The 26,789-nt window shown below is 38.3% G+C and overlaps 1 protein-coding gene across 6 annotated transcripts in view; it reads right to left on the reverse strand.

The window, feature by feature from the left end:
• The window catches only part of EIPR1 (EARP complex and GARP complex interacting protein 1), a 78,422-nt gene that overhangs the window by 37,965 nt on the left and 13,668 nt on the right, over window positions 1-26,789 (reverse strand). For 5 of the 6 annotated variants that reach the window (XM_061357615.1, XM_061357614.1, XM_061357613.1 and 2 more), the window contains exons 3-4: window positions 26,285-26,417; window positions 779-935 (exon numbers count right to left, since the gene is read on the reverse strand). In XM_061357615.1, the coding sequence (XP_061213599.1) occupies window positions 779-935; window positions 26,285-26,417 (290 nt within the window). Of the gene's footprint in view, window positions 1-778; window positions 936-5,689; window positions 6,763-26,284; window positions 26,418-26,789 lie in introns of those variants that run through there. The other variant, XM_061357619.1, reaches the window with a different exon arrangement.

Genomic DNA, 26,789 nt, shown 5'->3' on the forward strand with positions numbered 1-26,789 from the left:
AACACACTTCCGAATACAATGATCTCTCCAATCATGCCCCCAAGAGCCATCTAATAAATATGACCTTTAATTTGCTTTTGTTTTCAGTTGAAGTTTAATCTGCAAGGCTCAAACTAGAAACAGTGGCTAGAAATAGATGCTTAAAACTTTCGGTATGCCCTGCATCTGTTCAGAAAGCAGTGGGAACCTACCATATACATATCCATAAAGCAAAGCACTTGCAAACACACAATGGACAAGTTTAACTTTCTTTCAAGTAACAAAAAGGAAAGGAAAACAAACCTCTGTAATACCCTCTGCAGGACTGCAGCCCTCCTTGTCTGTTCTTAGGCAACAGAAAAGAGTAGTTAAACAGGCACCATATAATATGATGGATTCTTATCCTTAACAAACAATAAATTGCTTGCACTTACGCAAGATCAGTTGAGTGAAGACTGAAAAACAAAGACCAAAGTGCAACATCAAATTTATGTTCAATAAAGAGATTGAAATGCTAAGGATTATACCTTTGTGCAACAAAGACTTTAGATGGGGGCAGGTGGAGAAACACATTAAAACAGTACACAGGCTGCTACTCCATATGTGTTTGCAGGACTACAATAAATGATTTTAATCTATGAAACATCTGGGGCTAAAAATCCAATTTGTATCCTTTTTTTTTAATGGAATGGTTTTAAAGTGCCTAGCATAACTCTTACAGTATAAATCTGCACAAAACTAACAGCACATGTCTATCCTTTAGGCTTTTTCTAGTAGTATAAAATATGCAAAATCCTACCAGGCCATATTGCCATGGGCTGTGTTGTCAAGGTGACAGAGTAGCTCCAGGGTTTGAGTGTTGCTCGATGAATCATCAGGGGATTCATGACTGCCTGATTCCAATTCCTTCGGCATCCTCCAAACAGCAGCACATGTCATGACTTTACTGTCTGAAGCTAAGCAACAGAGAATAATGTCAACAGATCATTGTATGGGAGACGTATTTTGTATACAGTGCATCAACATTTACACAAATCTATAAGCAATGCACATCTGCTGTTTAACACAGTTAAAAGTATTATACCTAGATGAATTCAAAGAATGTAAAATGTGGATAAGGATACAGACCTCAGGTTAGCAGTCAAGCCACTGCAAAACTCATAATTAGAACACATTTAGTATGCTTTCCCTGTTTAAAGGCAAAATTCAGTGCTCATGAAAATGTAATTTTTTGGGAGGCAACTTTTCCAAGCTTCATTCTACACATTGATGTTAATGAAAATGACTAACAAGTTTCATTTCTTGAGTTGTTCACAATAAGTATTTAGACGTCATTTTCATGTTTTCCTTTTCAGGGCTATCTTCAGCTGAATCTACAGCATTATGTCACATCCTTTACTATCAATAACTGTTTAGTGATATTGCCTGTTTTCCATGTAAGTACACATCTCTAATTCTAGCAAATAAAAGCAGCTTTCAAAAGAAAAACTGAACTTCCACACATATAGCAAATTTTACAATCTACGATGAGAATGCCAGCTGTAGATTGAGAAGCAAATACCATATGGTCTACGCACATATGGCATTGCCCATCACCCAGTATAGCCATTTGTAGCAGTGCAAAATGGGAGGATACCAGAGCAGCACTGCATATGCTCATGTTGTTCCAGCCTCTGGTCCAGGGTCTGCAGAAGACGAATAGATAGTACTATCCACTACAGCAGGAACAAAGAAACCAGCCACAGCTACGTTAAGCAAAAGCACCGGGAGCGACTACCTGCTGGAGGATGTGTTAAACATGAAGTCCAGAGGCTAAGCAGCAAAGAACGGCATGTTTTCTGTTCTTAGGTCATTTTGCATGCCTTTCTCTCACAGCTCTGTCTCCAAGTACATTTTAGCTGACTTTAGTGCCGAGTACCTGATTACAGAGCCATAAGCAGACGTGATCAACTTACAACAGTTGAAACAAAACCAGGAACAATTTTAATGAGAGTAGTTTTAAGAGAAGGACTGCAACTCTGAAAAAGGCCTTCTTCGGCTAAAATTATACTAACAGGGCTAAAAACGTCTTTACCATAAAGGTTGCAAATCTGGGTATTCTATATGGAAAAAAATAAAAAGCAACCAAATGATAAAGAATAGGATAAAAAGCAACTGATGGGTAGTAAATAACCCCCAAATGCAAGAATGCACATGTTTAAAGAGTAGCCAAATGAAATAAAAATCATAAGTTTCTATGTCAAGCCAGTAAGAGAAAAAGGCCACTTCTGTGAGAAGGAAACAGGGGTAGGAGGTGGACTTTAAATTCAAGCACGGAATTCAGAACACACAAGCACTAGGTATTTGATAGACTGTACTAAATATAAAATATAGGTATGATGCACATAACTGTAATTTGGCATATACAACTTGACTACAGTTATCGGGAGACCATGCATCTAAAGATGCTGGACAGTCCCTTACTTCTTAATATTACCTGAACTTTGACTAATTGTAGCACATACTAACTAAACAGCTATTTCCAAGTCATTTGAGGCAAATCCTTTATGTAAAATCCATGTGCCACTGAATAAAGAGGAAGAAGCAACAACAAATGGCTGCCTTTAGCGAAGGGCAAAGCAACATGCATTATATACCATACAAATAATAAATAAACTAAACTGAGAGTGCAATATAGTTAAAGAAGCTAAGATCTATCCACTGTTCTGCCTCAATACTCGGTATGTGATAGAACATTAAAGAAGACCACAGAGAAGTTTCTAGTAGATTATGATTGCCATAAGGTCTGTACCATACATACAAAGCATTAGCTTTTCTACTAATAACAAGATCTGTGTGGAGAACCACAAAAACAAGTAGTAGAAAACAAATTACATGTTTCTCAAGCCATCCTTCCTCTTAGCACAACACCACAAGTCTTAAGACAGCTTGGAGATGTCATGAAGAAGTTCAGTGGTCAGGAAGCTGAGATTTTAGAATAAGTAGCCCACACAAGACACTTCTGAATACACCGATACATGTAATCTTGTCCATGAATTGCCTAATAAGTATGACCTCCTGTTTACTTTCTTTTTAGTTGAAATTTAATCTACAAGGCTCAAACTAGAAATCAGTAACTAGAAATAGATGCTTAAAACTTACAGTACAATGCATGACAATTTAAAAAATCAACTGAATTAACTATTACTTGTAAAGTCTACTTTTTCATTTACTAGCTAGCTAATGAATAGAAATTTTCATGCAGACATTTAAAAAAAACTGAGACTGATTTTAAATTATATCAAAAGGGAACAATACTTAAAGTTACTCTTACTAGATTATATTTAAGTATAATGAGATTATGATGGATACCTTACACAGCAGGTATCTGAACACAAACCAAAGAGACCCTTTCCACTCTTACGTGAGACACAGCAATATCCAACACTAATGTTGCATTATCTTTGTTCAGATTCACTTCTGAGTTGTCACATTTCTGATGTGTTATTCTATGTTTTTTGGTTTGGAGTTTGTTTTTTTTCCCCCTTAAAATTCTCTGGTAATTGTGAAACGGACAGTACAACTTTCATGATCACTTCCCACTCCATATTCTGTTAGACCAACATTCCTTGGACTACAGCAGTTCATATCCATATGGTTTCAACTTTTCCTGACAGTGGAGGATGTTCACATCCTCCCAAAATTATATCAAACACTGTAGTTGCTAAAATATGACTGAACGTATGAACATTTGGTTGTCCTGCGTCTGTTCAGAAAGCAGTGGGAACCTATCATATACATATCCATAAAGCAAAGCACTTGCAAACACACAATGGACAAGTTTAACTTTCTTTCAAGTAACAAAAAGGAAAGGAAAACAAACCTCTGTAATACCCTCTGCAGGACTGCAGCTCTCCTTGTCTGTTCTTAGGCAACAGAAAAGAGTAGTTAAACAGGCACCATATAATATGATGGATTCTTATCCTTAACAAACAATAAATTGCTTGCACTTACGCAAGATCAGTTGAGTGAAGACTGAAAAACAAAGACCAAAGTGCAACATCAAAATTACGTTCAATAAAGAGACTGAAATGCTAAGGATTATACCTTTGTGCAACAAAGACTTTAGATGGGGGCAGGTGGAGAAAAACCCATGCTCAAGACATCTTTTCTCTCAGCATAGAACCACAAGTCTTAATACTGCTTGGAAAAGCCATTTTAACTTTGTAGAACTTCAACATTTTGAAATTCCGATGGTGTGTTTCTATGAAGTAACTTTTTAAAAATGTTCAGTTTCTTGCAAAATCAGATTTCCAGATTGAAAACCCTAAAACAACTAAACAAGCACTGGCTAGAAGACTGAGCAAGGCCAAAGGAAAAAAAAAAAAATCAAAAGAATTATAGAATGGTTTGGGTTCAAAGAGACATGAAAACCATCTAGTTCAAATCCCCCTACGACAGGCAGGGACAACTTCCACTAGACCACTTCCCTCTTCCCTTCAGGGGTTTACCCCATGGTACTTTACCAAGCAGATGCCTAAACAACCCAAAGTCTGCTCTCCTTAAGTCCAGGGCAGTAAGGTTGCTGTGCACTCTCCTCACCGCCCTAAGGATCTGGAACATCACAATTTCATGGTCACTGCAGCCTTGGCTGCAAAGTGAAGCTTTGCAATGTGAACCTTTGAGGATCCAGTGAAGAGAGGTGCTATTCTCACCAGCAAGGAGGGGCTGGTGGGGAATGTGAATGAAGCTCAATCACTTGAAGGAAGTTATCATCCACGCACTCCTGGAACCTCCTGTATAGCTTACACCCTGCTGTGTTGTTTCTCCAACAGATACCGGGATGGTTGATCCTGAGCCATAAACTCTTGGTCAGCTCCTCATCCGTCCCCAGACAGAGCTTCATGCAATCCAGCTTGTCACTGGAGGGTGACACCCCATCCTTATCTCACCTGTGTTCCTTCCTGAAAAGCCTGCATCCTTCCATTCCAACACTCCAGTCACCAACACTCCAGTCATCATATCTCCATGATGCCAGCAAGATTATAGCCTTTTTATATCATGTACACATATTGAAATCCCCCTGAAACTTGATGTCACTGAGGCTCCTATAATTCTTTGGCATTTTGAAAATCGTTAGAAGCCAGCAATGAAATGAATCTGCTTGAATTTTTAATGTGAAAAGAAATTCTACATAGGTTCTGTGTTTGTTTTCAAATTATTGCTACAGATGTTGCTATGGAGCAAGATTGAAATGTACCTTGATACTCCAGGCAGAAGGTATTTGTTACAGTAGTGAAAACAAGTTATCAGTTTTCCAGATTTTGCAGGCCTATCTATGCTATTCCTTGGAGCCCAGCATATTGTGTCCTCTCTGCAAAGCTGTTCAGCTGCCCTGATATGATCTGTATCTGATGCCATTTGCTCTTTGAGAACGCAAGAGAAGCTTATCATTTTGAAATGTAATTTGACCACACTAGATTTCTGTATTAATGGTTGTTATTATGTAGTATGGTAGGCAATTACTTTTATATTAAGTTTTTATCATTAAAAAGATTGCTGTAAGTCTTCTATATTAGCACATACCTTGAAAATACAACTCTAAAATTAAGGATGCCTATCAAACTTACTAGGGATCCCAACAGCACAATAATCATTCTTTCTTTCTCAAATTGTGGAATTAGTTATTTTCTTCAGTCCACACTTAACAGATACAGAAATTAAAAAGTACCTATTTTTAATTGAGAAATGCTCAGTGAGATCTGAAGTACAGGTGGGCACAGAATTTCACAAGCAGAATTTTGTTCCATTCCATGCCTGTTTCACTTCATCAAGACTAGTGGTGAAGGATAAAATTCACTGTGTATCAGAAATGGACAACACTAAAAGCCAACACATGCAACTCCTTAACACTCAGCACAGACATTATTCTCTGCTTTCAGCTGGTTTTGAAGATGCTCACAGAAAATGACAGACTGCTTTCCAGCAGCTGAATGACCATCTATCATGAACAACTGTATGTTCTCACAAATCTTCAGATTCTAATTTTAACTTTTGGATGAATTACGGAATTAGATACATAGCTAAAATCTGCAGAGCAGATTTGATTCAGAACACTATTAATGTCTCCTTTCACTTTTTATGTACTTATCTAAAGTTCTGACACTTTATTAATTCCCAGATGTGTGAAACCAAAGTGGAATTGCCGTGGCCTCCTACAGAAGTAATTTTAGATATGGCTAGCCTTAAGGAAGTCTTAATTTCCTTTTATATAAGGATTTTTTTTAAAGATACCATTTTCTCCCTGGTAAAAGAGAAGACAAATGCTATTGCTGAGTGAATGTGTAACTCTTATGACAGATGACGTGGAGCCTTCCTGTGTGTCACAATTCCTCTTAAATAACCACTGACAACAAATCTACATGCATCCACAGACACAAGATAACTCTCATTGCATAGAAATCCAAGTCCCACAGCGGCTGCTCATGGCTGTATGACAAGCTTGCTAGCAGTGTATGGTATTGCTGGAGTTACTTGTACAGCCTTATTTCCCTAGTGATATTAGAATTCTAAAATCCAGCATTACTAATTTCACTAAAACCACTGCAGTACCGCTGCTTACCTAGAATACCTACAAGGAAAGAGACACTCCAGATTTTCCCGTCTTTTACTATCTTCTCATCACCCTACTGCACCTATACATACAAAATCATGTGGCAGATGTAGAGAGCTAGATGTACTACTCCAAGTGCAACAACCCCTTTTAAGCACTGTTTCCCAAGTTTATCAATACTATCTCCTGGGTAGAGAATACCATTTGCTCGAATGATTGTACAGGTTTACAAACAAGCAAACCAGAGTTCAATAAGCAAATAACCTCACATTTTAACAGCACAAATTTAGGAAGGAACTACACATGATGCTGGCAGCAGTGAGGGTGCAGTAATCAACTACACGAAACAAACTTTGGTGAGTTCAGACAAAGCTAAGAGAAAGAACCACAGCTACAGAGGACAACACTGTCTTAGGATGCCTACTTCACAAGATGAGCAAGTGAGAAAACTCTTTGCATGCAGAGCATGCAATTTGCAAAGGGTCAAAACTTGGTCAAATCAATACCAATTTTCACTGCAGCACTCAAAAGGACTTTGCAATGAGGGCTATTTCCATGACAATTTTCAGCTTTCTACTACCAGCTGTTCGAACACTGAAAAAAAAGTAAAAGTTGCAGACAGGTGAAGCACCCCGTTTATCATCCTCCACACACTGTACCCCTTGGAGAGCTGCTCCAACTTAATCACCTCTGAGAAAGGAATAAGCCTGGGGAAAAAAAAGCCCTGCTCAAAAAGTAAACATAACAGAAAGTTAACTAATGAGAATTTTAAAAGAAATGCATATAACATGAACTACAAGAACTCGTTACTCCTTTATAGAGTTACGCCACGTACAACAGATGAGTTCACATTTACTGTTGCGGCTGGAATACAGTAGCCGGCACACATTCCTTAACAACTATACAATCATTTTGGGATTAGGTGCAGAAAAAAAAATGTGTCTATAAAAACATAGACTGCTGATTCCAGATGGAATGCATCTGCTCAGGACAAAAAAAAAAAAAAAAATCACTCCTGACCTTCTGGTAAGTTATTTTTTGTTTGTTTATGAATTTGCAGATTTTTAAGGCAGAAGAGATTGTCCATGCACTTCACACAACCCTTGATTTTGCTTCAGCAATTCGTACAGTTAAAGACATAATGACAGAAGTGAGGTCCATGACATTTCCAGGTTTAGGAAGAAGGACCTAAACTTTTAAGTCATTCAGAATTATTGCAAACATTCCTTAAGAAAATGCCACGGACTGCAAAATTACAAAGAACACAACTGAACAATCATACTCATACAAAAGCCTTGAGTGATACTTATTAAAGAAAATAAACTGTAACAGCTTTAAAAAGGATATTACATGCAACCCCAATAAACACACTAAGAAACCAACTGAAATCTGGAAAACTGATGCAATAAGTTAGAACAGATGCACAAGAAAGATGCAGTCTAGTTTGTCACTGTAGAGACTAAGTGACTTAGACCTCTATTTAGTTTTATATTCTTGAGAACAAAAAGCCATACTTGCCATGGTGGAGCTGTAGGTGATTTTCTAATTGAAAAGAACCAGATAATTTCATTGTTTTTTTTTATACTGACTCCCTTTAAGAAAATTCTCCCTCCCCAAATATGGGGTTTTTTTAAGGAAGATACAGAAATAAATTATCCTACTTAACAGCTTGATGGTTTGAGTTTTAACATACACAAAAGAAACAAAGGCAAAAAACCCCACCTGAAAGTGGAGACATGTATTACTAAAATATTAAATGGAAAACAAAAAGATATGTATGGAATAAAAAAAACAAATCATAACGGGAAGTACGGATGCTAATCAATACTCTGCAGTTTCAACAAACAAAAGGTCTGAGTACACACAGAAACCCACTCATCAGCACCATTTGCCTTCCTCTTTCAGGTGTGGATTGAGGCACACCCAGAAACTGGTAAAGTCAGTAAGTGCTATCACTTATCCATGTTCTGCTTGCTACCAGTTTATGCACTGTCATAATTTCTCCAAAAGTGAAGTTAGTATCTTCTACAGGCAGCAAACAGACATGTTAGAAAAAATAAAGGAGAAACTTCCTTAAGATGAGTGATTAAAGACAAGTCAATCACTATTATTTGATAACAAAATTTAAAACAAGATTTTAAGATAACCCTCCTCTTAAGCAAAGTTTTGAGTAGGTGTTGCCATAAAAAGAAAAATGTAAGAATAGCGTTAAATGGACACAGAAGAAATACTACAACCTGCTTCTCCCACCCCCCATGCAACAGACTGAAGTGGATTTTGATCCCAATTAAACAGGTCCACATCAGCCAGCATTACAGCTCACTGCTGTTCAATCATCCACCTTTCATTCTTCTGGTGCCACTTGCTGAATAAAACGTATCACGCCACTGAAGCATGCTTTGACATATAGAACAACAGCAGTCTTGTCCTGTCAGAAGCTTACAGCAGTCACCCAAAGCAGACCAGATCCTGCTCTGCCCAGCACTCCCTAATTATAGAATTTTATAAAGCATTCCAATTGTTGTGTTCAATCATTATGATCTTTCTGAACTAAACACGTGATAAATAAACCTTGATCCTTTTTCCTCCTCCCAAAATTCCAGCTATTGCTAGTCTCCTATTTGCTTTTTGAATAATTTCTAAACACATTTTGTATGTACATTTGGAATTCAGTATTTTGAAATTTATTTTCTTAAATCAATAGCTATACACATCATATGGTAGTATCTACAGGAACCATGTTTTCATTTTACTTTCTGCTGTCATTCTACTTCATTCCCCTGTGTTTAACCTTGAAACCTGAATGACAATGCTTCCTACATCACTGCCTGCAGACATTCACACCAAAGCTGGAGGAGCTGAAGTATCAGTGCCTGACAGGTTTTGCTCTTTGATCAGCTCAGGTGGTGCAAAGCCAGCTGGCTGCAGCTATTCTGTTGCCCAGGGAACAACAACTGAAGTGTATACTTCCTAAATCTGCACAGGAGGCCATTCTGCAACACTGCCATAGCAGCTCTTGCTGTGCAAGGCTGAAGTGGTGAAGCTGCTATAGCTACAGCCCAGCTGGTGCCCATTAATGCTCTCTGTATGACAGGAACAAGCAGCTAGTGTTCAGAAGCCTCTTTCTTTCCATTGACAGACTTATCACTCTTCCTTATTAATCAATGTAAACATCCTCTCCTGGTTTAATAAAATGAAAAAATAAAACCCAAATGATTCAAGAGTGCATCTTTTATCTTTTTAAAAAGTAACAACCTTGTAGCCTTTTTAGTCAATTCATAAAAAGACAAACCATATTCTACTTAATTGACAACGTGTCCTTCACAGAAAAAGAGGGGGGGAAGGAGGGAGAATAACACACCATTCTTTTTTTGGGTTAAGAATTTCATTGTTTGTACTAAATGCTTCTGAAGTCTTTGATTTAAAATTTTTCTGAAATACATGGGGTGAGATATATGTAGGAATAAAGAGATGGAGGTAGTTTAATTTTTCTTTCCATCACTTAGATGCACATTTTAGCTACCAAAAGACAGCCTTTGATTTTTAAAGAATACAAACATGGAAACAGGGCAGAACATAACACAGCAGCTCACACTGTACCCTAATAGAAGTACGTTTGCAAGTAGAGCTGCAAGTAGAAATAATTATTAGAAAAACTGTAACATGCAACAGTGCAGATATTCATACACAAGACATCTGCCATACTTTGCTGCTGTCCTGTTATTCCAACCTGTGGAAAGCACTGTGTAAATGGCAGTCTTCTCGTTACCATGCAGATCACAGGTTCACATTTACTGCGTATCAGTACACCACAGAGAGCAGCTTAGGTCTCTAGACTACAGGCTCCCATGTTTGCATTGTGTGAACAGATGTCTTAAGGATGTTTTAAAAACCTCATATACTGGACAGTAACACAGAGAGAATGATCTAAGAGTGTGCAAAGGTGTGGGGTATGACGCGGAGAGACAGGTAAACCCATCATGTTTTACAGAAACAACAAACAGAACCCACAGAGAGCAGGCAGTCAGCAGGCTGAAATATTGGAGCAGGCATAAATTACTATTTTTTATTTTTTTTTTTCAGCCTGATGTCTCTTACACTATCCAGAGGTGACCTGAGACAATGTTCCAGCACATACCTTTTTTGGGGGGTTTGCTCTGCAGATATACAGCTATTTGAGGGAGCTCAAAATTTACTTACTGCATTTCTGGAACTCTGCCATATGAAGACAGCCTGAGTGAAGAACTGCAGTCATCGCTATATTGATGAACTGAACTTTGCTCTTCAGGCAGAATCTGGCTGCAACCCTGTAAAAGCTGCTCAGCAGCACAAATAGGCATGCTTTCTTTCTGACACTTCACATGACCAAATCTCGTAAGTCACAACGGCTTGTTTGATACCTCTGATATATCTCTCTAGATATTTTAACGACATAGGAAAGAACAGAGAAACTAGGACTCACTACACGCTTTCCTTCGTTTGTGATAATCTTCCTGCTATTGTCACCACCAGCACACTGTATCTGCAAGAGTGGGAGCCATAAAATCAGCTAGGTATCAGCTGGTCATATAAAAAGTATTGTGAAATTTAACCCTGTGCTGAAGAGAGATGCACAATACACCAATAAAAGTTAATGAACCATATTTACATGCTAGCTTCCATCATCACTAAGGCCAGCGAACCTGAACACCATTATCAGTGTTGGAGAATAAACAAGATATGTTACAGATATGCATACACCTGCAGAGCTACAATCTAATTGGCATCACACATGTGGTGGGATGGCCTCTGTGACTGGAGTGTGGGAATGGAAGGATACAGGCTCTTCAGAAAGGACATGCAGGGGGAGAAGAGGATGGGGATACCACTCTATGTTCATGACCAGCTGGAGTGCATAGAGCTCTGCTTAGGGATGGATGAGGAGCTGACCAAGAGCTTACGGGTCAGGATTAAAAGGGAGGGCAGGGATATGTGACATTATAGTGGGGGTCTGGTAAAAGCCACCTGACCTGGAAAACGGGGTGGATGAGGCCCTCTATATAAACAGGAATGGCCTCATGTTCAAAAGCCCTGGTCCTCATGAGGGCTGTAGCACCTCTCCTATGAACACAGGCTGAGAGAGTTCGGCTTCTTCGGTCTGAAGAAAAAAAGAGGAGACCTTCTAGCAGCCTTCCAGTACCTAAAGGGGGCCTGCAAGAAAGCTGGAGAGGGAATTTTTACCAGGGCATGTAGTGACAGGACTACATGTCACTAGAAAGCTAGTTTTAATAATAAAAAAAAAATAAATCATGTGTTTGGGTTTGGTTTTTTTTAGCTGAAATCCACCTACCTGACATCTCAAGATATCAGTAGCTAGGACATCCGGAAAGTCCAAAGAAAGAAAGAGAATATTGCCCTATACTAAATAGCCATTTTCTCAACTTGGGGCATTCAAACAATACATGTTGTTGCTAGTCATCTGCTAACGACTATGCAGTTATCATCTGTTTACAGCTCAGAAATCCTCATAGGAGATAAATCCATGTTTTTTTTTGTAATCAAACTCAAGTGGAGAAAGACATATAGCTCCTCCCTAAAAAGCCTGTAATGTAAGAAGAAAAAGAACCAAATAAAAGCAAAGCCCCAAAAGACTTGCTGGGCTTTTTTTTTAAACCCTAAGCTATTCCACAGTCAAATCTTCAGCTCAGGATGGGATACAGTTTCTTTCCTAGTACTGAGGAAATACATTTTATGTTTATTCCAGATGCAGAATCTACTGGGGTGTACAATCTGATTGGAATCAGAGACGCATGGCTTTTTAGGAGGGACAGATCAAGAAGGTGACAAGAAAGAATTGCACTTTATGAACATCAGCAACTAGAGTGCATAGAGCTCTGTGGAGGGATGAGAGCCAGATGAGAGCTTATGGTTTAGGATTAGAAGGTAGAGCAATATGGCAACATTGCAGTTGGTGTCTGCTACAGGAAGGATGAAACAAAGAATAACAGAACCTTTAGACAAGAAGAAGGAGCTTCATATTCATAGGTCCTGGTCTTCGTGTAAGACTTGAACCACCTCAGTGTCTACTGGAAAAGAAATGTAGCAAGATACAGGTGATTTCCAAGTTCACTGATGACTGCCAACACCAGCGATCAACGAGACAACGGGAAGGTGTTTCTGCTATACCTCAGTTACAAATATCAAAGACCTGGTCAGAGATGCAAAGGTTGGGGGAAGCCCAGGCTACAAAGATCATGAGATGGAGGGGTTAATCTTGTTCCCTTACATGAAGGAACAAGGCAGATAGCAGAATCACACACCACCCTGGGCTTAAGAAGATCAGACTTTGGCCTGACCAGGGAACAGCATTGAAGAATGCCATGGAAGATGGTCCTGGAGAGAAAGAGGATCCAGTAGAGTTCTCTTAAGAATCCGTCAAGTAAGTGACATTGCTTCAGCCTCTTCAGCTTTTCAAGGAAGATGGGATAATGCAAGCTAAAGCAGGCTATCTTTCCACAGTAGAAAGAAAGGCACAGAAAATGGAATGCAGGAAAAATGAGATCACAAGATGTCTTAATGTTTGCTGGAAGGAACTTGTAGAGTATACTTGATTTTACTTACATGATTCGGGAATACCTCTGAAGTCTAACACAAACCAGAGAAAGGCAAGCTCCTAAGTTTAACTTATTTAACAAGCTAGTTGGACAAGAATGACTAAACACATACTAGAAAGAGCTTATGTGTATCTGAAAAATGTTATTTAGTGCAACAATAGCATTGATTGTAGATGGAGAAAGAAACATTTTCTTTCAGTTTATTATACAAGTTCAGTTAAATATTTGACAATTTTGAGTTAAAAAGCTATTAAAATTTGAAGAAGGAAAACCTTTTTTCTTGTTCTGAGCTAACAGGAAAAAAAAGTGAGGGAGGAGAAAGAAACCTCCTAATGCTGAAGGACAGAGCAGCCTGATAATTCAAGTTCTTCTCCCGGTGACAGCTCTAATTCAGAAGCATTTTATCCACTTTCTGTATTTTAGAAGCATTCTTTTCAATATCATGACCATCCTGTAATACTTCAATTTCAGTCATTTTTTCTCCTCCTTCTTCTTTCTGACAGTAGTTCTATTTTGCTTCATAGCACAAATGTTACAATTATCAGGATAATGACTGTCAAATATAGATGAAATCCTAAATCAAGGGATAACAAGCATCTGTGCTTCAAGTTAATTATATTATATATGCTATCGCAGTTCTTACACTTTTCCCTGTGTCTGCTCTTACACACTGGCTGAGACACTACTGAGCTTGACTCCTACAGCAGTCTTTCATCTTATGATTATAGGCCAGACCTGAACAGCAATTAACACGGGACAATTTCTCAAGCCATTCACCATTTCTGAGTGGTTTTCCATCATACAGATCAGATAGTCAATCATTTCCGCTAAAATTCCTAGAAAAACAACAGGTACGAGCTACAAAGAACATTAGGAGATCACCACGCATATTTATTTCTTCACTCAAACTATGGGAACAAACTGTACATCTCACCACTACTGCTGGGAACACTGAAGAATATTTAGAGAGATGCATTCAAATTCCTTCCCTGTTTTAATGACTGTTCCATGTCACACAGCTGGCTGTAGCAAAGACTTCCCTACATAGATGCTTTCACTACAGAAAAGTAAAGTGAAACCAGTGAAGTCAGTGTCACCTGCTGGCTTCAATACTAAAGAATTGAAAGCATCACCGCAGCATTCTTTACGATACTCTGACAAATTTTCTCTACAGGAAGATTTTTAATACACAAGTTTACTGTGCGATAAGTGCAGTGCACCAGACAGCCATAACTCACAGCAGATTTAATGCTTTTAATGGATACTAAATACAAACTTTATTTTCCTGTTCATCAAAATTAAACACCAGGCTTGTGTCTGTATGCCTTTATGTTTTAGAAATACAAACCCAATCTAATTAGACCGAGTCTTCACATCGACTGCACAGTGGCATCTGTCCTGTTTGCGAAAACAAAAAAAACAAACCACAGAAGATCAAGAGGTGTGCTCGCGCACGTGCCTGCCTGCATGTGTGAAGCTGCTTTCTCCATTCGCGCTTTCTTTCGCCCTCTGGTGGCTTTGTTTGTCCCTACATGTAACGGAAGCGCAGAACCTATTTTTCTAGGAGTTGAAACCACATTTGCACTGGGAAAATAAATCGGTTTCCACATATATTTCAATGGATTTGAATTAAAAAAAAATATTCCTAAGAGAAGCAGGGACAAGCAAATAGAGATGACAGCAACCTAGGAAATTATTTGTTTAGTATTTAATTTCAAAATCATCTGGTAAAGGTTTCTAACCACCTTTAAGAGTGCTGCTTTCATTAGGCAGCCACTTTACAGCTAGACTATTTTTGTTGCAGTGCTAACAATCTGAAGTGCCCATCATATTTAAAAAATCATGGCAGTCAGGTTAAGTTCCCGACAACTGGAAAAAGGGAAATATAACCCCCATTTTCAAGAAGGGGAAAATGGATGACCCAGGCAATTACAGACCAGTCAGTCTCACCTCCATGCCTGGCAAAATCTTGGAGCAGATTCTCCTGGAAGGCATGCTAAGGCACATGAAAAACAAGAAGGTGGTTGGTGACAGCCAGCATGGCTTCACTAAGGGGAAATCCTGCCTGACCAATTTGGTGGCCTTTTATGACGGTGCTACAGAACTGATGGACAGGGGTAGAGCAGTTGATGTCATCTACCTTGACTTGTGCAAAGCATTCGACACTGTCCCACACAACATCCTTGTCTCTAAATTGGAGAGACATCAATTTGATGGATGAACCACTTGGAGGATAAAGAACTGGCTGGATGGCCGCACACAAACAGCTGTGGTCAATGGCTCAATGTCCAGCTGGAGACCAGTAACAAGTGGTGTCCCTCAGGGATCGGTGTTGGGATCAGTCTTGTTTAACATCTTCGTTGCTGACATGGACAGTGGGATTGAGTGTGCCCCCAGCAATTTTGCCAATGACACCAAGCTGTGTGGTTCGGTTGATACGCTGGAGGGAAGGAATGCCATCCAGAGGGACCTTGACACGATTGTGAGGTGAGCTGATGCCAACCTCATGAAGTTTAACCATGGCAAGTGCAAGGTCCTACACCTGGGTTGGAGCAATCCCAGGCACAGCTACAGGCTGGGCAGAGAAGAGATTCAGAGCAGCCCTGCGGAGACGGACTTGGGGGTGTTGGTTGATGAGAAAATGAATATGAGCCTGCTTCAGTGTGCACTCGATCCTGCCCCTCTCCTCTGCTCTTGTGAGACTTCACTTGGGAGTATTGTGTGCAACATAAATAGGAGCTGCTCAAGAGTCCAGAGGAGGGCCACGAGGATGATCAGGGGACTGGAGCACCTCCCATATGAAGACAGGCTGAGAAAGATGGGGCTGTTCAGCCTGGAGAAGAGAAGGCTGCGTGGAGACCTCATAGCAGCCTTCCAGCATCTGAAGAGGGCCTATAAGGATGCTGGGGAGGGACTCTTCATTAGGAACTGCAGTGACAGGACAAGGGGTAATGGGCTCAAGCTTAAACAGGGGAAGTTTAGATTAGATATAGGAAAGAATTTCTCTGCAGTGAGCGTGGTGAGGCACTGGAAGGGGTTGCCTAAGGAGTTGTGAATGCTCCATCCCTGGTGGCGTTCAAGGCTGCATTGGAGAGCGCCTTGGGTGACATGGTTTAATGTGAGGTGTCCCTGACAATGGCAGAGGGGCTTGGAACTAGATGATCTTAAAGTCCTTTCCAACCATAACTATTCTATGATTCTATGAATTGAATTAAAAAATTATAAAAATCTTAAGATTGTTACACTTAATAGAGATCTTGCTTCTAAATTTCATTTTTCCTCTCCCAAGTAAGAAGAGTTCATCTGACTTTCAAAGGTATTACACTTTATCAGTAAATTGTAACAAACAGAGCTAGAACACATATTACAAATGCAAGGTGGGGAAAGCTGGGAATAAAAGTCCTAAGTCAAATGCTTGGTAAGATGGTTCTGTTAGTCATGTTAGTAGAGCAGATAATGTAGTTTCAGGTAAGGCATACATATTAACCTGTTAAAATGTTCATTTTGCCTTCACCTGATGGTGCATTTCCACCAGCAGTTAAGATTAATCGGATATCAATGGGCACTTAAACATTTTTGGCCTGCATTACCTACAAATTCTTTTCTTTGTATATTGTTGAAGTATTTCCTTCATGAACAAGTCACTATCACAACAAGGTGATAAGCATTCTTCCTAATGATTTTAGGATCTGTGAGTGTTGTCTTAAAAAAAAAAAAAAAAACAAAACAAAACACTATGGAAAACATGTACTCCTTTCTTTTTGACCTTGCATTTCCATGTATTGTTGCACATAACCTGCCTTTCATACTGTGATCTTGAAGGAATTTTAAAGAAGAAAACCCTAAGAGAAATAACTGATGAGTGTTCTTCTCCAAGCAGTACAGGATATTCTGTGAAAAACTGCCTTCCTTCAAAACAGCTGCCACTTTTTTACTGTGCTCAGTGAGACTAAATTCACACATTTCAAACATGACAGAAGTACCAGACAGCATGTGACATCAGAATCTTTGCTCAGGACTGACTACAGTTTCCAGTGTCATCAAGAGCAAGAGAAGATGTCAGGTGGTTTTTAAAAACAAAAAGTTCTGCTGAGCATCATTCAAGTACAAGTGAAAGAATCACAAGCAACTCCTAAAACAGTTCTTCAGTACGTTCTATGAAATTTGCTGACATTATTTAAGAGTTTTACTTAATGTCCTTCTAACTAGTCAAGGCATGAACATCTGTTAAACCTCAGATTACTCAGAACCTCTCTACAAACTCAGAAATTACCCTGCTGGCAGGGGCCTTTGGTCCCAGATCTAATTCAGAGTTTAGTATTTGAAAGCAGCTAGGAAAAACAAAGTACCCTTTTCAGAAGCAAGACCTGGGATAAATTAGACAATTACCATCGTTAGACAGAGATTTTTGCCTCAATGAATGTGTGCATCTAATACCCAGTAATTAAACATTCACTTCAAACTGGCAAGCATGAAGCTTTCTTTTTAATTCATCAGCATTCTTTAAGACATAACCTGCACAATACCTAGCAATTCTTATCACAACACAACCATCCCACAGAACTAGACACTGTGTAAATGCTATACAAAAAGGGTAATTGTTCCAAAACATCCTCTTCTCTAGATGGACCAAATAATCTCTAATTTACTTATCTTAAATTTTGTGGAATAAACTGCACAACAGAACCATCAGACTTTCTGAGATTAGCAGAACAGAAATTCTTGACCATATTCCTTACACCTTAACTTGTTTCATATCTATCTATATCATGCCTTTTCCCTAATTTCTCAAGTATTTGCATCTTCCCCTGAAATACAGTCTCCAAAATGAACAACCTGTGTATTGTAGAACAATCTGCAATGGAGAATCATGACAGATTTTATTTTTGGCAACTCAAAGTCAGGTACATTTTTACAGCTCTGAGGCCACCTAGCACAGCTAAGCTCAATTTTTTTCACAGGGTAAGCTGAAAGGAGAGTGCTACACTCCAACCAGTCATGATGCTCTTGGACTACCATTGGATATCATTGCCTGAAAGTGCTAGGTGGCCCACAGCAAAACTGCTCGTGAAACATCCCAACACTTTTAATAGTAGGCACTACTGAAAGTCAGTCCCTAGGTGAATGCTACGGCCCTGTTCATATTACTGGAATATATATAACCTAAAAATATTTATCTAATTGCAGAATCATAGAATCAGTTAGGTTGGAAAACACTTTTAAGATCATCAAGTCCAACCATTACCACAGGACTGCCAAGGCCACCACTAAACCATGTCCCCGAGGGCCTCATCTCAACAGTTTCTGAACACTTCCAGGGATGGTGATTCCACCACTTCCCTGGGCAACCTGTTCCAATGTCTGACCACTCTCTCTGTGAAGAGATTCTTCCTAATATCGAGCCTAAATCTCCCTTGGCACACATTGAGGCAATTACCCCTTGTCCTGTAGCTTGTTAGTTGGGAGAAGAGACTGACCCACATCTTACTACAACCTCCCTTCACATAGTTATAGAGAATATCCCAAGAGTATTTATTTTATGGATTGTAATTTCCAGCAAAAAATATCATTACAAAAAAAAAAAAAAAAAAGAGCAGCCAATTGTCTAATAGCATAGCTTGATTATTTAATGTTAACTTTTTTATAGTCAGCACATTTTATCCCCCACAAAAGCTAGCAGGTATGGATTGTTTTCTTCTTAAATCATTTTCAGTGTTGATATAGCTCACACACAGACACGTTCTACACCTGCTCCCACCCTGCTCGACATCATTAAAGTAAATCATCCCAAACATCAGACTTCAATGCTGTTATTTTTTGTGGCCCATTATGTCACATTCTGATTTTCAAGTTTTCAATTACATGAAGGTACACTTGTGGCTGCAAGAATACCCTTGCAACCCAGCTCACAATTGCATTAACAATCAGTATAAACATTTTGTTTAGTTTGCCAGCATAGCTCAAAACAATAAAAAGAGAGGTTTCAGTCTCCAGACAACTGTTCATCTTCTAGCAGCATCAAAATTAAAGGTAGACACAAGTTAAAAATTACCTAATTATATCGCTGATCATTTCAGTAAATGGCATGGAAAGGAAGAACATAACGCCTCTGGAAAGCAGGGGAAGTTGCCACAGATAAAGAACAAAATGCAAAACAAACCACTAATCCAAAACCAGAACAGGCAGACAATTAATCACAGTAAGATATTTTTTTTCTATTGACAGACCCTACAGAAAACACCTTCAAACTGATAACACCTCAGGGCCATGGCTTACCACTAACTTTTCTACAGCCTTCCACAGAACTGAACTGATTACCCAAATGCTACATGCCACCTCATACCTACTTGCTTTTCCCAAGTGGTTGCACCCATATGCATGTCCTTTAGTGACCTATCCCTTATTTGGTTTTGACATCTCCTTCCTTCAGAATCTCCTCATTTTTCCAATTATACCATTTCCTTCATTTCTTCACTTTGTCTTTCAGTAAGCACTTTCTCTATCAGACCTGTGATAGTTAATAGCACACTGGCATTGCCTACAATTATGCTCTTGAGATATGGCCATTTACTTTTGCCTTTCCCCAGCACATCCTTCACCTGCTCAGAGGAGATACAGCTATGTAGCTGCTTACAGTCACTTCCCAAAAACCTCACCTTTACAGTAATGGAGATAGGTACCTAGATCAAATTAGAGGTTCAGCAGGCAAACTATTTTCTACTAATGCAGAATTTTCAAGCTGAATCATTTCTCTATTTCTTCCCCTGTACCTCCCCATCACTCCATGTAAACCCACCAGTATGCCTTACCCCTTGACTTCTCAAACAATTTTGTCATCCCTTCTAAGCATCTGTAAAACATCTTTCAAAAATGAGTAACTAGCCAAGTAACTAGCTATTGCATAGTACTGAAATTTAAACAAACCACTAGTTTCTCACTGACATTCATTGGGATCTCAGAGCAATGCACAAATCTGAGGTTTTATTATAGCCTATAGGATATAATGAAAGCTATATTCAGGTTATGTAAAGAATAAAATAGAAACTATCAGATTAAGAGCTCCCTTTATATTTACAGAAAAAATATTTTAGAATGATAGTTTTTGCCAAACATCATCATGAACATTTACTCTCTTTACTGAATATTCTGCTGTGCAGAGACCAGACCCAAGTCATTCATGAAGAAGCCATCCATTGCTGGCAAACCGGCATGGATGCAAAACTCTTTAAATGGCCTACAGAAAAATACCTCTGCTGTCCATATTATTTTAATGAAATTTACTTTCTCCTTAAAAAATAGTCCACCCCCATTTTAACAGGATCCTAAAACAGTGGATAAAAGAAGGGAAGAGATGCATAAGCAGAAAAGCAGATTAAAATGAAGTTCTGTAAGAAACAAAGCTTTTAACAAGGTACACACACACTATCAAAACACATATACAATCTTTAACTGCCACTACGCACCCACCTAACTGGTAAATCTTTCAAACACATGACAACAGTGTATTGGACTGACAAAGTGGGAAATGCATCATTCAGGAACTGGTGTTATTTCCAAGTATTCTCCAACTTCATGTTAAACCAGGGATCCCACATTTTTCAGACAGCCTTACAGCTGAGACTTTCATCACCTAATTTACATACAAGAACTGTATTAGACACACTCTAGTCTGCTGACTGTTGCTGTTTCGCCCTGCCTCGATACATTATCAGAAGTCCATTCAAATGGCTTTCATATTGCTCCTCATGTAGCCTGAAACTTCAGCAATACTGCGGCCATATATGGATCGTATTCCAATGGGGTTTAGGGCTTTACTTCCCAAGTGACTCTGCTCTAACATGATCAACAAGGTTTTGACATTTCACCTTATCACCATAAAAAAATTACCCTAGCATAGGCTAGGATGCTCTTTTAAATACTGAAGCAAGACTTCTTTCAAACTTTAAGTAGTAACACACATGTGAAATGATTTTCCCCCTACTGAGTGAATAGCGTTCTTGGATGGCTACCAACTTCTTGCACATTTAAAGACCAATTTATCTCAATTTATAAACTTATTATTATACTTAGTGTACCATTATTCTCATTGGTTTGTATCATAATTTGAAGGGTACATCCTTGACCCTCACCCCATCATTATTCTTTTTTGATATTTAAAAGTACATTTCTACTAAGACACTGTAATCACCTTAATTACTTTGTCACCTTTCTTATTCACTTTTTTAAAAGCGTCACTCCTGTCACCTTTTAATTAAAAAAAAAAAAAGTAAAAAATGAATAGTTAACTGACTACAGGTAGTCAGAATAGCAAAAAAAGAAGGATGGTATAAAACTCCTAGAATTTTTCTGACAGGGACTTTCTACTAAATCCAGTATGCTCCATTTTAATTCTGGGCTACTGTGAAGCAAACAATTTGATTTCTGTTTTGCTAAATGTAACTTTAAGATGATAAGTATCAGAGGCACATAAGTGGATGTAAAGTAAACATTAACCAATCAAAATGCAACTGTAGCACTCTAGCTTATTGCTACTTTTATCATCACTAAAAACTGCACCTTCTACTCTTCTCTCAGCAATCCATTCTTTCAGCTTTATCTTTTAAGCTTAATCTGTACCATACTGAACTTCAACAATCTACAGCTAGAAAACTATTTCTTTTCTTTTCCTTTTTTTCTTTTTTTTTTTAACCTACTTTAAAGCTGTCAGTAACAATCTGATTCTTTGGCTACAGCCTGACTACTGTTTGAACACAAGACAAGCACTTTTTAATGGCAGAGGTGGCAAATAACAAAAAAGCAGAAAAACATCACCTCTAATCAATTACTATATCTACCAACTACACATCTTATCTATTAGCAATGACAGTCACACAGGAATGTTCTTCCTACATTTCTAGCATACAATACTGACAAGTATGTTAGATATGCACAGTGTAGGCAAGCACTGTGCCTCCAGTGTAGTAGATTTCTGATCTTTGCTGGAAGATAGGCAATATTATATGTAACTAGCAGGCTTACCACTTGATAATAAAATCATTTTCCTATAACATCAGTATGAATAGTATAAAATTTTCTGAGATATATATCCATCATAGGTGGGAGGAGGGGCACTGTAACTGAGAGAGGAACTGAGTAGAAAAAGTGCTTCCAGTACAATTACGTGATTTTTCTAAATCAGTATTTTTAAGGTATGTGCATGGGGAGGGGTGAAGAGATAGTTGTACCATTTTATCTTAATATAAAGACAAAATGGCCTGCAAAATGGAATTTCTGGTTAATATCCAAAGATGCATTTGTTCCAATGCTATTAGAACAAGTATGATTCTAGTCAATATCACCATCCAGAATTAAAAGACACAAGGCTTTATTAATGATGCAATGCCAAAAATAGAAATCAAAGTAGTAAATACTGATGCTAACAAGGAGTTTTCCTTGGTTTTGACTTGAGAGAAAAGAAACTTTTTCCTTTCCAAAACCTACTTATGTAACAACACCCTGGTAAAATATCTTGAGCAAAAGAATACAGACCAGCATTTATATTAACTTTATTGTTTAGAGAACATACCTCTCAATCTGCATAGTCAGTAAGGATTTAAATTTCTCTGTGACTTCTTGAGAACAAGAAAGTTATCTAAGCCACCTTATCTTACTTTTTAGGGAAGTTACTCTTCTTGAAAGCAGATTGGAATATTTACTATTTACTCGTGTATTGATTCTTCAACAGGCTTTATCTAAAACAGAACTAACTCTTTTTTGACCTGTAAAAAGAAAAAAAATTGTAAGCCCCCCAGAGGGTGACATGGGTAGATTGCTTCCACATTACCATCACTTCTGTTGAAGGAGATTTCCTATCTGCAAGATTCAAGGCAGGGGGGAAAAGCCTTATAACTATGACTTCAGAAGAAGCTGCTAGATATATATATATATATGAAATTGGAAGAGACCTTAAAGATCATGTAGTTCTAATCCCCGCGCTATGGGCAGGGACACCATTCACTAGACCAGGTTGCTCAAAGCTCCATCCCACCTGGCCTTAAACACTGCACAACTTCTCGGGGCAACCTGTGCCAGTGTCTCACCCCCCTCACAATGAAAGTTTCCTCCTAACGTCTAACCTTAGTCTCCCCTCTGATAGTTTAAAGCCATTTGCCCTTGTCCCATCACTACATGCCCTTGTCCCTCCCCGTCTTTTTGTAGCCCCATTCAAGTACTGGAAAACTGCTAGATCTCCCTGGAGCCTTCTCTTCTCCAGGATAAACAAGCCCAACTCTTTCAGCCTGTCTTCATAGGAGAGGTGCTTCAGCCCTCTGCCAGAAGTACTGCTTAGACACAAAAGTTGTTGACAATACCTATGACTCTTCCAGACAGTACCATCTCATTTGACTAGTACTTCAATAAGGAAAATAGTTAAGTCTTTAAAATAACAAAACAAATACAATACATGAAAAGGCATTTTAAAGGTTTTGTTTGCTTAATTTAGTTGCATTACTACTTCAAATAAGTTGTCTGCTAACTCAGTATACCTTATTATTAGAACCCCATGCTGTGTGCTTTCTGTTCTATACATTTATAATTAAGAGTCATCAATAATCATTTAAGAACCAGATCTTGTTTTCTGCAGCAAGTTTATGGGTGATGTTTCTAAATTAAGATGCATGAAGTATAAACAATACAGCTTAACATTCAGAAACTAGGTAAACTAAATCTAGAACACGAAGCAGCTAGAATAGAAAACATGCATATGAATTAATAGGTCCAATAACGGAAGTCAGAAATCTCACAAAAATTTAGAGTGTTTGGTTAGAAGCTCAATTCTAACAATCTCAATATGCTATTTCTCAAATATGATTTTCAATTAATATTCATATTGCTAGAAGAAATTGCTACAATGTGCTATAAACATAATTTTATACTCTTTTCTCAAAAAGGTCTGTATTTAAGTTCTGTTTTCACCGTATGTTCTAGAGCAATACTTGAACTCTACAACAGATACAAGTAGAATAAATTAAGACTGATTAACATTAAATGGTACATTACATACATGAAACACTAGACTTGATAAGCTATTTCATATCGTTTTGCTGTTCAGTTACGTAGGGAAAAGAGACATACACACATTTTTTAAAGTGTTTCACACTATTCTGTGCAGAACAACATTCTTTAAGAAAAGAAGTGCAATCAACTAAGGAACACTAGAGAAAGAAACTCAGAAATTTATTCTGGTTTTCTCTAAAGGAGACTTCAGACATCTTTCTCAGATTCTCCTCTGAAACTAGCCAGAAAAATTAAAGACAACTTTAGAATTTCAGGCTTGATAACTGCTTTCTCATTTTCACTATGGATCACTGGCAAGGGAGCGGAAGTTATGTCCAGTAAAGTCAACCAGAGATTAACAAGTAACAAAAAAAAAAAAAAAGAAAAAAGCAGCAGACTAACACCATTTCAATGCTCTCTTACTCAAAATGCCTATAATGATTTTCAGTTTAGAAAACTGAAAGACCTTTTTATTACTTTACTTATATTCTATAATTGTCCCTAGAAGAGTCACGTAAGATTTGTGAATTTCACATTTTAGCACTTTCATTTCAATTGAAGAGAACTAGGAGAACCAAGCATTCCTGGAACCTTCTTTTCTAACATAGTCACAAGGCTGAGCAGTGGGAATTCACATCTCTACAGCTGCCCACAGATGCGCAAAGTCTGAAATTTACTACGTTATTCTTATATTCTTGGACTGTATTTCCATCAAAGAATGGAACTAGAAAAAATAATATTTATTCCAATTGAAAGCACAGATTTCTTGCTCATCAGAGAGAAAAAGCCTCCCTTTACCAAGTGTCCTGGGTTCATCAGTAGCAGTCATCTTTTCTCCTTAGTAACTGGTGCAGTGCTGTGTTTTTGACTTGCGGCTGGGAACAGAACTGATAACACCAATGGTTTTAGTTGCTGCTCAGTAATGTTTACTCTGACCAAGGACTTTCTGACTCTCATGCTCTGCCAGGGAAGAGGGGAAGCCAGGAGGAAGCAGAGACAGGACACCTGACCTAAACTAACCAAAGAGGTTTTCCATACCACAGCACGTCATGCCCAATATATAAACAGGGGACAATTACCCGGAAGGGTTAGATCACTGCTCAGTTGGGCTGGGTATCAGTCAGCAGGTGGTGAGCAGTTGTATTCTCTTCCCGTGTTATTTCCCTTATCATTATTACTATTGGTGGTAGCAGTAGTGGTTTTGTGTTATACCTTAGTTACTGGACTGTTCTTAGCCCATGGGAGTTAAATCCTTTCAATTCTCCTTCCTATCCCTCCAGAAGTGGGGGGAAGGAGGGGGAGAGTGAGAGAGAGACTGCGTGGCTGAGTTTATACCACAACACCAAGTGATGCAGAGTATTTTTCAAGCCTCCTGACAGAATACCTTCACACCTGCTTTACCCATGAAAAACAGAGAGATCTTTAATCTCAACAGCTGTGCACTTAGCATTAGGTCACAGAAGAAGAATTCCTACTGGTTTTGGTGAGATACAGATAAGAATTTATAGCTCTCTGTGGGCATATCTGCATTTAACATATGACAAATGACATGAAACACAAACATCACCTGCCATTTTAAATAGAGCTTGATCCCTGTTCAAGGCCAGGTTGGACAGAGCCTTGGGTGACATGGTTTAGTGTGCGGTGTCCCTGCCCATGGCAGGGGGGTTGGAACTAGATGATGCTAAAGTCCTTTCCAATCCTAACTATTCTATGATTCTATGCTGGCACGATGTTGTTTTGAAAGACATTTATCTCGACTTTCAAAAAGCAAAGCACATAAAACAATAAAAAGAATGATGCCTAAAATAACAAATATATTTTATTTGCCATTCTTCACATAATTAGACAAGCAATACTTTTTTGGTTTTCCTGCTTTCCTTGACATGAATGCCAAAGTAGACTTCTAACCAAGATGACCATCAGGATACAAGACAAAAGAGGTATAAGCAAAGGTACAGCAGATCTTTTGAAAAATGCCTGTACTGATAATTCCAAGTTAAAGAGTTAGCTAGATAGTAAAACTTCACACATTCAAAAATACCAAAATACTTAAACAAGTTATATACAGTTAAAGAGGACTTACTTTTATTGTAGCAGGTTGCTAGTACACCTTTATCTGCAGGACTGGTACTAATGTGCCAAATTTCACCCACTTGATGAAGGAGAACGTTTTTGTTTATAATGTTATTTTCATCATCAAAGTCTATGATGTGAATCTGCAAATACAATAAAAGAGAACATTAGGGTTTCAGATGCTTTCCTGTGGGTCTTAATTATACATGATGACTGCACAGAACAATTTAATGAGAATTTTATAACCGATATCTACTTTAATTAATTGTTATCCTAACAATTTTGTATGTCATTGATTTCATGCAGGATTAACTTTTCCAGAAAAAAACACAAGCAATTTCCCTGTTTTGAGGAAATACTGTGTTTGTTCTTCTTAATTTTGCAACTTGAAGCTTGAAGGTGATTTTTCATTTTATGGCTAATAGTAAATAGTAAATTGCACTTGTATTGCAATTCAACACTTCTTATAGCAATAAACAGAAATAACAACGTTGCAATCCTTAGTCTAAATGTCT

This window comes from Neopsephotus bourkii, unplaced genomic scaffold (assembly GCF_033783945.1).
Source record: "Neopsephotus bourkii isolate Nb327-2 ecotype Australia unplaced genomic scaffold, CSIRO-AGI_Nbou_v1 NB_908, whole genome shotgun sequence".
In the NCBI taxonomy this organism is placed as follows: Eukaryota; Metazoa; Chordata; class Aves; order Psittaciformes; family Psittacidae; genus Neopsephotus; species Neopsephotus bourkii.